Source organism: Dermacentor albipictus, chromosome 1, assembly GCF_038994185.2.
Source record: "Dermacentor albipictus isolate Rhodes 1998 colony chromosome 1, USDA_Dalb.pri_finalv2, whole genome shotgun sequence".
NCBI classification, from domain to species: Eukaryota; Metazoa; Arthropoda; class Arachnida; order Ixodida; family Ixodidae; genus Dermacentor; species Dermacentor albipictus.
Genome location: NC_091821.1, coordinates 418,623,140 through 418,638,779, shown reverse-complemented (window position 1 = coordinate 418,638,779; position 15,640 = coordinate 418,623,140). Strand labels below are relative to the sequence as shown.

The window sequence follows — 15,640 nt, the reverse complement described above, 5'->3', positions numbered from 1 at the left end:
GCACGGACACATTTTGCAATGGACAGTCAAGTGACCTCCCGCAACGCATTCCGGAGCATGACGGAGCTACGAAGCCGTGCAGGCTTTCGTAGTGAGATGTCACTTGGCTGACCATTGCAAGATGTGTCCGTGCACGCCATCGTACACCCGACACTTGTATTCTTGTAAACCTTAAGTCTCAGAAAGGGACAGAATTCTTTGAAGCACTTCGCATAAAGAAAGGAAGGAAAAGGTTACATTAGCACCCCATCACTTAATTTGTCAAAAAAGAAAAAGGAAGAGGCATATTTACACAAAACGTTTCGAAGTCCGCAGACATGAAGAGCGGAATACGCTTTTGTAGCGTGGTTTACAAACGTGTCTTTAATCTTGCGCAGATCAGGACGTTCAGTAGTGACGTATGACATGATGATCTTCTGTTGTGATGGTGCTGGCAAGGTGCGCCGTGGCTTTTTTTTTTTCTACACTGTTTTTGCGCAGCAACTTCTACTTGCGCAATGTTTTCCGCAGTAAAGCTCGGTTGAAGTTCGGCGACTGTCCTCCGTGCATTTTTTCTGTGTCCCGTCCTCACAAGCGCCATTATAACCGTGTTCCATCAGAAAGCACGGCCTTCAAGACAAGGTTCTGTTAACCGGGGGAAGTTTTAGTACCCGAGGGAGCCGTTTACGGGGGCGCCCATTCATTTTGTCACCATGCACTCAGTGATGCCAGACTGCTTTACAGTTCAACTGCAACATTAAAAAATTCGAATACAAATTTTCTACGGCGCCGAAAGCAATCAAAGTTTGCCACCTTGCTGTGGGACGCATACGGTTTAACATGCAACACATAATTTAAGCTCGAAATTTTGGTGTCATGGTTTAAAAAAAGAAATAGTATGTAACCAAAACAAAGGGTTGACTCGCTGACGGCAGGTATAGCGTGTTGGTCAAAGAATAGACAGAACTGGTGTGCTAACAGTAACTAAAAGTCTAACAAATCAACTAACACTAAAATGCCAAGAGCTACCGCCTTGCAGGGTCAAATGCCAGTGTCTGTGCCCAACTCACCGGAGCGTACCGATATGGTATTTGAAGATACAACACCGCAACGCAATCGCCGGACTATCACTAGACCTGGTGGCTACTACGCAAATAAGAACAATAAAACAGATAAAGTCACGAAAGACCTGAACCGACTTAAAGGTTCCCACGAGAAAAGATGCAACATTTATGCAAATTCAAAGCGCATGTTAGAATCTGTGTGAATCGGTAAATAACGCTATACAGCAAAATGCGACGCTTACAATTGTGTTCATTTTCAGATTATATGTAACGCGTACACTCGTGCAATGTTCGTGCTTTTGCGCAGCACAGGTCACAACTATAATGATGTACGCAATGTTTGTGTTACAATGCTTATTGCTTGCATTCTTTATGCAATGTTTATGCTACACGAATCCGACGACCAGCTTACGGCCCGACAAGGCGAGTCGGTACACGACTTCGTCGGTTCGCGTAAACGTAACTCGTAATAAACGGATCCGATCCGCAGCGTTCCTGAAGGAGCCCCTGGACAAGTACGTGTCGCGCCTGCCGGTGCCGACGCGCGTGCTGCGTTCAGGCAACCGGACGGGGCTGATCAGGGCTCGACTGCTGGGAGCAGCTCATGCCAGGGGCCAGGTGCTCACGTTCCTCGACGCCCACTGCGAGTGCACCAAGGGCTGGCTCGAACCGCTGCTCGCAAGGATCGCCGAGGACAGGTATGGCGAATGTGTTCACAGAGACGTCCTGTACCCGCATACACTAGCGTGCTTCCCAACAGGCACACACCAATTGTGATAACGAGAGAGACACAGACACATAGAGAGAGAGCGGGGGAGAGAGAGAGAGTGAGAGAGAGAACAATATTTTATAAGTTTATAAATACAGAAAAGTGCAACAACGTATCGTGTAGCACAAGTACCCGCTTGACGTAACAAGGAGCGACTGCTCTCTGCTTCAAGTTGCGTGCACCACTGCGCAGGAAACGAGTGGTGTGCCCCGTGATCGACATCATCAACGACGAGACGTTTGCGTACGTGCGTAGCTTCGAGATGCATTGGGGAGCGTTCAACTGGGAGATGCACTTCCGCTGGTTCCCCGTCGGCCAGAGGGAGCTGAAGCGGAGGAAAGGGAACTCGACAATGCCTTTCAGGTGAGCCGTTTGCTCACTCACTTTTCGCGTGGTTCGAAAAAAAAATAACGGTGGCGAAAACTAAGCGTTCTTGTTACGTGTAAAGTGGCCAGACTATTTGCAGCTGCTGCAAATTTTCCTCGAACAAGAATGGCCTAATAAGAGAAGGATGCTGTGGAAATTTCTCGCATAACGCGTACGCCATAAAAGCGTACAGACAGTTTCATTCTCGAAGCGTTGCGTCGTTTTCCTTTAATATCTGCAGGCACATACTAATGAACATGAACCACTGACACATCCATGGACATGCGACCAAGAACAAAGCGTATGCAGGCGCGTGCCAATAGGCACAGTAAATGGAGAGCGACTTCTGCCGTGTCTCGGTGTTGATTGATTAACCTAGTGACGCTGAAAATGTCGACAGCTTTCGTAGTCGGCTTTTCTGCAACATTTGATGGCGTAATGAATGCACACACACACACACACACACACACACACACACACACACACACACACACACACACACACACACACACACACACACACACACACACACACACACACACACACACACACACACACACACACACACACACACACACACACACACACACGCACGCACGCACGCACACACGCACACACACACACACACACACACAATAGCGAGCACCTTTAGCGTCGACGGGCTTGAACCGATGAGCAATATGCAGTGGGCTCAACAAGACACTCGAAACAAGATGTGCCAGACGCCACGCTAATCGAAGCCATCCGTTGTCTTAAACGTTGCGTTCTAATCTAGTAGAGAGTTTTAGATCAGGGGGACGCAAACATTGAGGCTCCAAGCGCTAGCGGGCCCCAACACTTGCCTTTCCCTAATCGAAAACTCCATTGGTAAGCGTCCTCCACCGCATGTTAGACAGGAAGGGGCGGATGGATCGGCCTCAGTGGGTGAGCTGCAGCACGCTGCTCTGCATTGGGGAAAGGGATCGCAAAAGAGGTGATGATAAGGAAAAGGAAAAAAAAAAAGGAACGTTATTAATGCGTAAGCATTATTTGGCGAGTACCCCAGCAAACTATGTTTGTCTCGTGACACCTTATACTGCAAAATAAATGCATAATTGGTCAAGTTAATATATGTGAGTGGTGTAATAGTGTAATAGTAGATGACTGGTAGCGTTAGAAAAAAAAGGTACTTCTCATCGAGATTCGAACCATGGACCGCAGCGCGGCCACGGTATAGAAAAAAAAGAACAAAAAGAAAAACAAGACTGGGTACATCGCCGTCACCGCATAGGGTCTTAACAAAGAAGTAAATAAAAAATTAACACATGTAATCGTCATAATAGTGTAATAGTAGGTGATTGGTAACGCTAGAAAGGGAAAGACTGGTGATATCGCTGTTGCCGCGTCATGTTCCTAGCAAAAAATAAAAAGAAAGGAGAAAAGATCTGGTGTGACTAAAAAAAAGGGGAAAAATACAAACCAGTTTGTGACAGCGTTTCGACTCGATTGATACGACACACCTGCAAAATATACGCATAATTGGTCAATTTAGCACATGTAATTGTTATATCAGTGTAATAGTTGGCTGCGATCGGTAGATATGCACAAGCTATTGCCAGACAAGCAAGAGCGAAGTAGCATCCGAAACAAAGAATGCTTAGGCATTCTCTCAGAGTTTCTGTAGCATTTTTTCTTTTTGTTGTTGTTCTTGTGACGCGTTGGAGAAATCACGTGACTCGTGTTTTCGATTCAATTCAGTACACATGTAGTTGCGGTGCCGTGGTTCACAAAGAAAACACGCGCAATGTCTCGCAGGACGCCCGTGATGGCCGGCGGCTTGTTCTCCATCGACCGGGAGTACTTCTACGAGATGGGCTCGTACGACGACCAGATGGACATCTGGGGAGGCGAGAACATGGAGATCTCCTTCCGGGTGAGCGAACACACAGTACCACTGTACAGGCGTGGATATTCCGAGTTACGTTTAACGGCGACAACCTTGTCTTGCGCAAGCTGACCCCGCGTTACACCTGCAAGTGCATCAGCGCAAAATCACAAATGCGAATTTCGCTCACACGAGTGTAGTGTGCCGAGGCTGGAATTTAGAAAGAAAAATAGCACCAGGTGGAAAAAGCAAAAAAAAAAGCAAACTAGCGATGAGGTAGGCGTCAACAGGCATGTGGAAAATCTGCCACCTGCGACGCAAGATAATAAACAATAAACGTTCTTATGCGCACTTGACGAAAGTTTTTGTATTATGCGCGTTATACGTATCTAGATTTTTTGCTATGCAAGGACGCAAGGACCACCATGTGGCATCATACTCTCCTTTTTTTCGTTGATGCATAAAAGCCGGGCCAAGCCAGTAAGCTGTTTTCGTTATAAAGATGTAAAAAAGGAAATGGCTGGGTCAGGCGCTTTGAGCGAGGAATTGTGTGTGACTCGGAAGCATATATATACAAGGCGCTAACGAGCGCGATCCCTCTTCCACAACAACCACTGCAGATCTGGCAGTGCGGCGGCTCCGTGGAGGTGGTGCCGTGCTCTCACGTGGGTCACCTGTTCCGGCGCACGTCACCATACACGTTCCCCAAGCCGGGGGGCGTGGGAAAGGTGCTGTTCGCCAACCTCGCCAGAGTAGCGGCCGTCTGGATGGACGAGTGGGCGAACTTCTACTTCAACATCAACCGCGGTGAGCGCGAACGCACGTCCATCGCCACGGGGACACGGTCGGTACTGTACGCGACTACGACGATGTGTCCTATAGTACCAGAGGGTCGGCGATGTGTGCTTTGTAAGACGTCGTGTTGATGTCGCGCGAAATTTTTTGCAGGAAGTTGCTTCGCTCGAACTCCGTGATGGTATTTTTTGTCGCATTTACGGTTAGTCAAGAAAGCCAGCGTTGTCGTCTAAAAACCCCCAGGCTTCAGAGGTTATTTCATTCACTTAACCCACTTACTGCCTTTGTGCCATTACACGTCATAAAGAATAATAAACAGCCTATTAGCGCACGCAATAGTCCTTAACTCTTGACAGATCTATCGTGAGCTGTGTACGGTTGCCCATAAGGACAGCCATCGCTTAAGTTGTACCATCGCAAGTAAAAGGCTATCATCCGTAAACGCCTGCTATGCACCACACTATACAAAGCGTTTACTATAGAGGTGTATAATTTCACACAGAACGCGTTTATTGTGGTGTCAAGGAATGTCAGCAAAGGTCGGTTGCTTCCCACTTCTCACACGCACTCTTTGTGTGGTGAAGCCAACTTCCCAACAATTTGCGCACGCTTGCACGCAGGCACGACCTCAGTGATGTGTCGAAAGAGATAGTATCTGCAGAGTATCGCCAGTAATAAGACCGCTGTGTGCGACATTACGACCACGCTATGCAGAGCGTTCGATGCAAAAACAGAAAAATGTAAAGAAAAGCTGGTTTCTCCCCACTAGTACTCTTATTGTGGTGAAGCCAGATTTTCAGCAATCTACGTGCGGCCACATGCAGGGGGGACGTATACTCACTCGGTCGATCACTTTCGGCGATACTATCGCCTTCGCGTGACGTAGTGCTCGACCAGCCAATCAGATGATCCGGTTTTGCTCAACCAGCCAGTAAGCATGCACTGAAAGTGATATCGCCGAAAGCAACCGTGCGAGAATACGACCCCAGGAACGGCCTCTGCGACGTGTCGAAATAGCATCTACAGGATATCGCCTACGAAAAGGCTGCTGTGCGCGGCAGTTAAAAAAATGGCTGTGGCTTAACTAAGGTTAAGCCCAGGATGCGAAGCATACTAGCCTTTATTTTAGTTGTTGAACCACTGTTTAGCCTGGTGAACTGCTGTTGCTTGGCTATATTTGGTTCGGCTAGACGAAGAAACAACTCATGCGTTACTCTGCTTCGCCTTCAAGAGTGGAACGCGACAACGTTCCCGTCGACCCGCCAAGGGGTGTAAGACAATGGGCTACGGCGCAGCGACTATGCGCCCCGCATTGGACGCGGTGAGCGTCGAGCAACGCAGCGTTCGGCGCGGCAACGAAATGTGCGCCTGAGCAAGCGACGCACGAGAACAGCTCGTTTCTAAGGCAACACCGCATTCACTAGAGGCGCTTTTGTAACGCTTTGAAGCATCGTACTCGTGGCTCAGTGGTAGCGTCTCCGTCTCACACTCCGGAGACCCTGGTTCGATTCCCACCCAGCCCATCTTGCAAGAGTTGAGCCACAGCCACCTAGAAATTTCGTTGTCGCGCCGAACGCTGCGTTGCTCGATGCTCACCGCGTCCGATCAAAGCCACCTAGAAAATGTCTAGCAGAGGCAAGCGCAGCTGCTTATATACGTCAGTTGGAGCCCCGTTTCTCCTCTGTCGTGACGTCACGGTGTCACGTGGTATGGCATGGGGTCAAAGGTCATTGAAGGCAACACCGCCGCGCCTGAGGAGCTGGGTTGTGCTCTCGTAATATGCTTCGCATAAAAACAACAAGTAAAATAGGTTTACCCCGCAAGTACTTTTGCTATGGTGAAGCCAAATTTGCAGAGCTACTTCGCGAGATTAGATAGATAGATAGATAGATAGATAGATAGATAGATAGATAGATAGATAGATAGATAGATAGATAGATAGATAGATAGATAGATAGATAGATAGATAGATAGATAGATAGATAGATAGATAGATAGATAGATAGATAGATAGATAGATAGATAGATAGATAGATAGATAGATAGATAGATAGATAGATAGATAGATAGATAGATAGATAGATAGATAGATAGATAGATAGATAGATAGATAGATAGATAGATAGATAGATAGATAGATAGATAGATAGATAGATAGATAGATAGATCTTTATTGAAAAGCAGTGTGGTTATCCGGCGTCTGTGTAGGAAGGTCCTAGAAAAGATGGGCAGAAGAACATATATAGACAAAAGACAATCAAGAGGAAAATGTGCAGGCCTTGTAATCATATCACGACCTGCTTACGCCGGCACGCAAGGGACAACTTGCACGGAGAGTCGTAGATTGTACCATCTTGATTCTGCCGCCTATGAACGACTGCTACGGACGACAGTACGACCACGCTATACAAGGCGGCCAGTGTAAAAGTGCAATATATATAAAGGAAAGATGGTTTCTCCACAAGAAGCATCTTATTGTGGTGAAGCCAGATTTCCGGAAAGTTGCGTACGCTCGCAAGCACCTCCGTGTCGCGTCGCAAGCGGTAGCATCTATACAAGCTATAAAAAATTAGAAGACCACTCTTCGCGAAGGTACTACCACGCTACAAAAAGCGTTTAGCGCAGAACATCGTTTAACTAAAAATAGTTACAGCAGCTGCACAATTATATATGCAAAACTTTAGTATTTGGCCGAGCGAACAAATGTTTTTCGTACACATTTATAAAAACATCCGCAGGTGTTTACAAAATTTCTTTATCTATGATTGCAATTATGAACATTTTGCACAATATTTACGTTGCAATTTTTCAAGGCGATTGTAGTCCGAGGTAAACTATTTTTGTACAACACCCCTTAAAAAATGTGTGCTTTCAATTTCGGGTTATTTCGGGTTATAGAATAAGAACACAAGTTGTGTAAGAATACTTGCGCCAACCTATTACAAAGGCGCACATGTGGGCATTTACTATACGCAAACGCATATCCGGCTGAGCGTGTTCGTTGTGTCCTGGTTTTCGCAGAGATGAGGAAGAGTTACACCCCGCAAGATGTGGCGGAGCGCAAGAAGCTTCGAGAAAAACTGCACTGCAAGAGCTTCCGTTGGTATCTCGAGAACGTATGGCCGGAAAACTTCCTGCCCGGTGACAGCAGATTCTTCGGAAAGGTACGCGGCAGCTGCATCACCAGGAACCAAACAAGAAAAAAGAATGAGAAAGAAAAAAAAAGGAAAGAAAAGAAAGTGTGCGGATGGTTGTGTTCACGCTTTTGAAAAACGTACGAGCAGAAAGGAGACGCACAACTGAGGCAGGAAAACAACAATCTATAGGGCCATAAGTCGTCTCGAGTCTAAATTTGCTGGTACATGCACGGACAAAAAATAATAATAATAAATTAAAAAATAATAAAGAAAGCACACGTGAACGTTTAAGATACCAGTAACGTGGAAAAAAATCGTTCTGGGTTATTGTTCACAACATAGTGATAAACTGGGACAGTGAAAGAGACAAGGACGAGTGGAACAGGACGATATCTTCATGTCGAACGGCGTCTCGTTCCTCTCGCCCTCCCAATTTATCGCGGAGTTGTTAATAACGAACGCGTGAAGACTGCAGGATCCAGTTTTAGGATCTCCCGACAACTCACATGTGGCTATAAATCTGTATTGCAATTCAATCTGAATGCTACGGCCTCCAGCGCGCTCTAATCTTGTAATATGAACAGTCCACATCCCGGGAACTTATTCTCGCAGTCAAGTGCTTTCGCGTTTATGCCATTAACTCTCCCTTTCACGAAACTTCCTCCTCCTTGTGAATTTCTGCAGGCTTTGTTTCGTTAAACTGCATGCTTCTGTGCTCGAGTGGGCTGCAATTCGAGTGCCTCACGCTTTTCCAGGTGAGGAACAAGAAGAGCGGGAAGTGCTTCGTGCGGCCGAGCTCCAAGAGTTATCACCAGCCGGTTGGAAAGGTCGTGCTTGAAGAATGTTCGCTTACGCACTACCCTATGCAGGTACGCATCCTCAACAAACTTCACAATTCTGCGATCTACAATTTTAGACAGACAGCGTTAAAAAAAATAAGAAAAAGAAAGAGGAGCGGGAGGTTACGAAGTTGAGAGAAGACAGCTGACTTCATTCCCTATTTTTTAATTCTTTTTTTCGTTGTTTCGTTCCACTGAAATGTACGCTCGATCCAATGCGCTTTTTTACAGAACTATCAGTGAAGATGTATAGAAGTTGCTGTATAAATAGATATGCAATCTTGTCATTTTTCTCAAGAGATAGAAGCAAGAAAAAATTGTTGTAATCACAGCCAAATTCCTATATATCTGGCAAGGCCCCGTGTAAGCGAAGAAAATTTTGTAGAGTTAGAAATGTTAGCAACATGTAGTTTGTAAGAGCGGCAGGTCGGTCTGGCGGTTTGCGCGTAACGCCTCTTGAGAGCTAAGGTGACGCAGCATTCACAATTTCTGCTTTGTTTTCTCGCAGTACTTCGTGCTCACCGAAGAAGGTTTCCTAATGACCGACGAAGCCATCTGTCTCGACTCGCCGGAGTCTCAAGCCAACACCAACGTGGTCATGATCGCCTGCAATAACCTACCCCGACAGAAGTGGCGCTACGATCCTAAGGTAAAACCCACATACCACAAGCCGGCGTGCGTATTAATATGTGCAGTCAGTAGCGCCCAAAATCAGGGTGACGCTTAAAGCGTGATCATCCCTTTTACAAAGACTAAATAATTTCCAATGGGCGCATCGGGGAGTCTTGCTGGATGACGTCACAACCCCTTTTTGTTGCCCTTTAGATTGGCGGAGAGAGCACAAGAAACTGGATTCTACTTCCATTAGCCATTCTTTAATGTCATGTGACCTCTTAAACACTTGAGCTTCCACGCCCGAAGCTGTATTTCTTGTTTGTAGAAATATCACCAAAAGACAAAGCTTCCTCGCTGCCTATTTTGTTTCGTTATGTCTTTTGCTGTGGAGCACGAGGTGGAGAGTTCAATTCCTGGCCGCCGCTGCCACAGTTCTTTCTAAGGAGGACTAAATGTAAAAACGCTCGTATACTTAGGTTTAAATACACGTTAAAAGAAAAGCAGGTGGTCTAAATGAATCTGCAGCCCGATCGCTATACAGCGTCTCTCGTAGCCCCATAGACTGACGTAGTACGTTAGGACTCACGAATCACTCGTCGCGTCATATACCTTGCGCATCTTCTCTTACACGTTTGACCCCTTTCGTTGCTAATCACTCCGTATAATAACGTTTGAACCTCGCACGTGTGCCGAAGGAAACCTCCAGCGCTCTTAATGCGGACGTGTTTCACAAATATTTCCAATAATCACAAGAGCCAATCAGCGCAATGTCATATATTCTAATCGGGATATGACATAATAAAAGCCATTGTGCATGGTTATTTTTTCTTTTAAGAAAAAAGACTCGGCGTAATGGACGGATTCGCGGAGTTTAACATTTCACAGCCGACACTGGCTCAATGAGAGACGCCGTAGCGGGCGGGAGCTCTGGATTCATTTTTTGATCATCTGTGGCTTTTATGACGTGCACCGAAAACACGGCGCGTACGCGAGCGTTTTTCGCATTGCACCCCCCGTTGGAATGTGGCCGCCGCGGCTACAATCGAATCCGCAACCTAGTGCTCAGGGGCAGAACATCACAGTCCCTGCGCCAGCGCGGTGAAACCTGTGTGGTTAACGGGTTACGGATATGCAAAAAAACCTGCGCAATAGAGCGCTTGAGGCTGAATCGCTCGAGTCGTTCAATTTCATTCATTACATGCTAAAGCAACACGACGCATCAGGCTCCTGTCCCATTGCAGTTCGTAACACCACAGCTTCCTCGCGCTTATGATATATGTCCCGTGAGGCAGGAAGGCTGGCGTTGCGGTCGTCCGCAACGAGTGACACCAAAAATCAATGTGACGTCAGCAGCGTCTTGTGTGATGCCAGTAGTAATACAGAAGATAGTAAATGGTATAACAACTTTCATTATAGGTAATTACGGGTAATAATGCGATTTAAAGTGAATTAGAGTGAAGTGAATGAAGGTGAACTAAAGCGGATTAAGGTGGATTAAAGTTGGTACAAATTACGAGCAAGATGGATTAAAGTTGGTAAAAATTAGAGGAAAATGGACTAAGGTAGAGCTGTGAAGGACACGTGACAATGTATGACGTAACCTATCATGGACGTAGCCAATTAATTAGACAAGTCGTTATGCTTTCGCGTTAAAATCCCGTAAGGATACTTAAGTGACTGACAATTCCTTTTTTCTCCTATCCCAGACGGAAGAAATTGTGCACAAGACGACCAAGCTCTGCCTCGACCTGCCCAGTCGACGCGGACCGCAGGGCGTCCGCGTGCAGAAGTGCAACGGTGGGCGAAGCCAGAAGTGGATCATGGAGTCCGTCGACTGGAAGACACTCGCATAGACTGCCTTCCGGACTGCGTCGATGGTGTCGGAAATCGCTAGCGTTTGTCCCCCTTTAACGCTTTATTTCCGAACTCGACCAGGAAAAGCGACGTCAAAACGTCTTTCATTGTTACATTATGTTTAACACAGCGGAAACGCATTGACGCAAACGTGTGTCGCAGAAAAGAAAAAAAAAAGAACCGTTTTGGAGCGAGCAGCAGCGCTTGCGAAGTCAGCTGGTGACGCTGTGAGTTCGTTATCAATCGTAACGCGCTGTAGAAGCGTTCTTGCTTTGCATGAGTCGTTCATTCGAAAAGAATGAAAAAAATTGGCAAAATATTATTGCTGACGATTGAGTCTTGGCCGAGATGCTGGGGCAGCACATAAATGGAACGGAGTCGGTCATTGCAATACACATTCTTCGTACCTTGGTTCGATATAGTGCCGCAAGACGTCGCCACCAGGGCTACTGCTAGCATCTGCGTCTCCTGGCACACACCCGCGACAGTACGTCTCCGCTATGAGAAACCTCTCTATTAATTTATATGGAAGCACTTATTTCACACATCACGCTTATTTCACTGTGTATACCTATAGCACGACCATATAACATGTTCTAAGACCTCTTTCTATACATTAATCATCAGCGCCTCCTCCCGCAACGCGAATAGATTTTGTGAGTGCCATGTAAAATATTGACACGTGGACTTGTAGGTTACAGTGTCAATATGAAGCACGAGGTGAAGCACGAGAAGCAAGCCCGATCTATCAAGAACACGGTTAGTGTCCCTAGGTATTTATGTACTTAAATAAATATATTTTTTTGCTCCAACACTTCCATTTTATCATCAACTGCGAACACAGAAGTTCAGACGGAATGGCTATGGAAGCCGGGCTCTTCTGACTTGTTTCTAACGAGCAAATAGGTGTTCCTCATTGGGCAAGCTGAACTGTTGGTTCGCAAGAAAACGTGCCGTGGTGGTCCCGTGGCTACGGCGTTGTGCTGCAGAGCTCGAGGTAGCGGGTCCGATACCGGCCACGCGGTCGAATTTCGATAGCGGGCGAAACGCAAGATCTTCTGTGCGCTAGGTTTTGGCGCACGTTAAAGAACCTCAGGTGGTCAAAATTAACCCGGAATCCCTGAATACGGCGTGCCTCATGACCAGATGGTGATTTCGGCATGTGAAAACCCAGAAATACGGGTGGTGCCACCACAACCCGGTTATCCACTCTGTTTACCACTTCTTTTGTTTTTAAATCCTTGGTTCAATAAGGGACGCGAAGCCCCTGTATATGCCCTACACCACCAAGGCACTAATTCGCTTCTTGAAGACAATCGGACTAAACAAGCGCTTGTGACTATGTATGTGAGTGAATATCTATGTGCCGGGTGCGCGCACAATAACTCTCCTTCCTTCTTATTTCTTTCCCGCTTCCCCACATGTAGGATAACCAACCGGCCGTATGAACATTAATAATTCACGTACTAAATGTATTGAGAAGAACAGTGACAGCGCGCGCAGGCAGACATGAACACATCACACTCGATGAGCGCGGACATTCGCTGTCAAAACGCTGGCGTGAGGAAGCGCGGCAGCAGCAGCGAGCGAAGTGACCTTCGTGCTATCTATCACTTTAACGCAAACTGTGCGGCGAGAACACAGCACGCACGAACGTATGAGTCTCGTCTGCAGATTGCTTTCAAGATGGGGCGCGCGCGACCGCGCAAAGTATGCAGTTGCTGCCGGAGTAGAACGCCGCACCCCCTCCCCTCCCTCCTGCGCTGCCTCCCCACTTTTCTCCCTTGCGCGCGGTCGCGCTGTTGCTGCGGGAGAGCAACGCCACCCTCCCTCCTATCGCCCGCTGTCTTTCGCACTACGGAAGAGGGCGCGCCTCCCTCAGTTTTCCTGTATTGCGCGCGCCAGATTGAGCCGCGATCGTCGGCTCCCGCAGTGCGCTTTCATTCGCACATACAGCATAAGGCGCGCGGTGAGTGTTAGCGCCCTTGGACTTTATAAGGAACATTACGACGACAACGACGACGACGATGGCAAGAATGCTTCCGGAGTGTCCATATAATTGCTATCGCAATGAAAGGTATGTTAATACACCAGAGGCTCGGGTAATTTACCGCCTTATATGGGATCGGTATTTGTTAATTTTGGTGTGGTCGCCGCAGTGACATTTACATCCGTGTTGTGTTATACATTTCGAGGACAACCCAATTTTGCTCGAGTCTTCTAGAGTGCTTTTGTTCAAAGACACTGATGGTCAAATTTGATGCCCAGTGAACTAATTCCGCATTCATAAGCGGCAGCAGTCCCGAACCAGCACCCAACTCTTCATGCGACGTAGCTTATTGCAAGGGGAAAAAAGTAAATCTTGCTTTTGCAAAAAGAAGGTGCGCAGCTGTTATCAGCCTCGCAAGGCTTCTAGGCCGGCGCTCACGCAATCACCTGTATAGGTTATATGATGGGTTCGCCTGATTCGAGACTCTCAACTGTGAATGCGAAATTACTGTACAGAATGTCAATATTTAATAAGAATGGAGTCGCCAGCCAATTTTCTGCAAAAGCTTCACAGTACTCGCGCAGTCCGAGTGAGTGAAAACTTTATTCGAAATGTCTGGCGATTTGGACGGGATGTGGCCATAAGCACCCCAGCCTAGGTGACGGCCTCGAGTCGTTGCACACAGGTGGCTTCCTCGGCGTGCCGGACGGCCCACGGTTGATCGGCGAGGTCGTGGCTGAGCAGGGCCGCCTCCCAACGCGCTCCTCGGTTAGAGACTGAGCCGGAGTCCTCGTTCGTCGGGGACTCCTCTTCGCTACTGGTGCATTCCCACAGCATGCGCTGCAGCGTTGCTCTGGTTCCGCACGCTTTACACTCGTCCGATGAATAAATGTCGGGTTAACAGAGGTGAAGGATCGCCGGGTTCGGATACGTGTGTTTCTGCAACTGCCTCCAGGAAAACGCCTGTTTCTTGTTCAGTTTGGCGTGCGGTGGTGGGTATTTGCATCTGTTCAATCTGTAGTGCTGCGTGATGTCTCTGAAAGTGGTCATGCGCAGTCCGAAGAAAGAAAGAAAAAAAAAAGTCCTCGTTTTATCCGAAAGGCGAATCATTGATTGCGATAGCAAATTACTAGACAGCTATACGAAGTATGGTTACTCGTTTTATTAGCTGAATAAACAGCTGCAAACATTCGCTTATTAACTGAATCGACAAGCACGTTGTCACTCACGCACATACAACACGAACCCATCTCACTCGGTGACCACGAACGCTCGCTATTAGAATGTTGGCGTGATGAAGAGGCCATCAACTTATCCCAGGACGGCTAGCCTTCGAAGCCAGCGCAAACTGCCTCCAAGAATGGACGCGCGCGCGGCCGCGCTCGATCAGCCACCGCAGCTGGAGTAGAAGAGGAGATGCGCAAGAAACTGCCCCCTTTCTATATGCTGCCCCCTCCTAGCGAGCGCACGTCTCCGCTCTCCCCTTTTGCGCGCGAGAAAGCTGCGCGCGCCCTCCCCGCCTTCCTCCCTTGTGAGCGCGGTACGACACCACCGCATGAAGCGACCATCCTTCTCGGCTCACCCTCGTAAGCTTTCCCTCGCACCTACAGCATAGGGCGCGCAGCCGCGATGTTATCGCAGTTCCACTTTATACGGAACATCACGGCGACGGCGTAAATTAATTGCTATCGCAATAAAAATGAACTTGACTGGTAAAATCAATTTTATTGCTTTTGACAACGCCAGGGGCACGGAAAATTTATTTTGACCTGTGCGGCGTTACATTTATAGATTTGTTTGAAATGCCGCGATAATCGAGACCGGGCGGCTTTCTCTTTCGCTTGTCGCACTGCCCGTTGTAGGTCACGCGCCTTGGCGAAGTGCAGATGAGCGCGCGCGACTGTGCGAGACTGTCAGATTAAGCTGTTTTGCATGCATTCCATTTGGAGCTTTCTGCGTACACGAGAGCATTCGCCGTTGCGCCTACTTAGCGCACAAACGAAGTTTAGCGTTTACAGTAGTTGCCGGCAAATTTCCTGCGGACCCGATCTCGGCTTACAGCCGCTGGTCTAGCCCGTGCGCGCGATTTCACAACCCATCGTCGAAGAGATCTAATGGTCCAAACACACTAACGGTCAGCTTGGTGCGACGACTTACCGCCCTGTCAAAGTCGTATACTATGCAGCTACGCCTAACTATAGCGCCGCTTCGACAGTATCCAGAGGCGAAAGTTGCGGCTTGGCGCCGAGTCTAAGAAAAATGTCAAGAAAGCGTCAGTTGAAAAAAAAAAGAATAAAAGCAAACAGATCTAAGTGGCGAGTTAGCGGTAAATGGGAGAGAAACAAGCATCACGTCGCACCCATTTGAG

At 47.6% G+C, this 15,640-nt stretch overlaps 1 protein-coding gene across 1 annotated transcript in view; it reads left to right on the top strand.

Annotated features, from left to right (window-relative positions):
- Window positions 1-12,096, top strand: part of LOC135900411 (polypeptide N-acetylgalactosaminyltransferase 1-like) — a 38,215-nt gene extending 26,119 nt beyond the window's left edge. The window contains exons 5-12 of the mRNA XM_065429906.1: window positions 1,534-1,741; window positions 2,005-2,175; window positions 3,973-4,090; window positions 4,663-4,849; window positions 7,859-8,001; window positions 8,730-8,843; window positions 9,322-9,462; window positions 11,135-12,096. Coding sequence (XP_065285978.1) covers window positions 1,534-1,741; window positions 2,005-2,175; window positions 3,973-4,090; window positions 4,663-4,849; window positions 7,859-8,001; window positions 8,730-8,843; window positions 9,322-9,462; window positions 11,135-11,281 — 1,229 coding nt within the window. The 3' untranslated portion in view covers window positions 11,282-12,096. The remainder of the gene's footprint in view (window positions 1-1,533; window positions 1,742-2,004; window positions 2,176-3,972; window positions 4,091-4,662; window positions 4,850-7,858; window positions 8,002-8,729; window positions 8,844-9,321; window positions 9,463-11,134) is intronic.
- The last annotated feature ends 3,544 nt before the right edge of the window (window positions 12,097-15,640 follow it).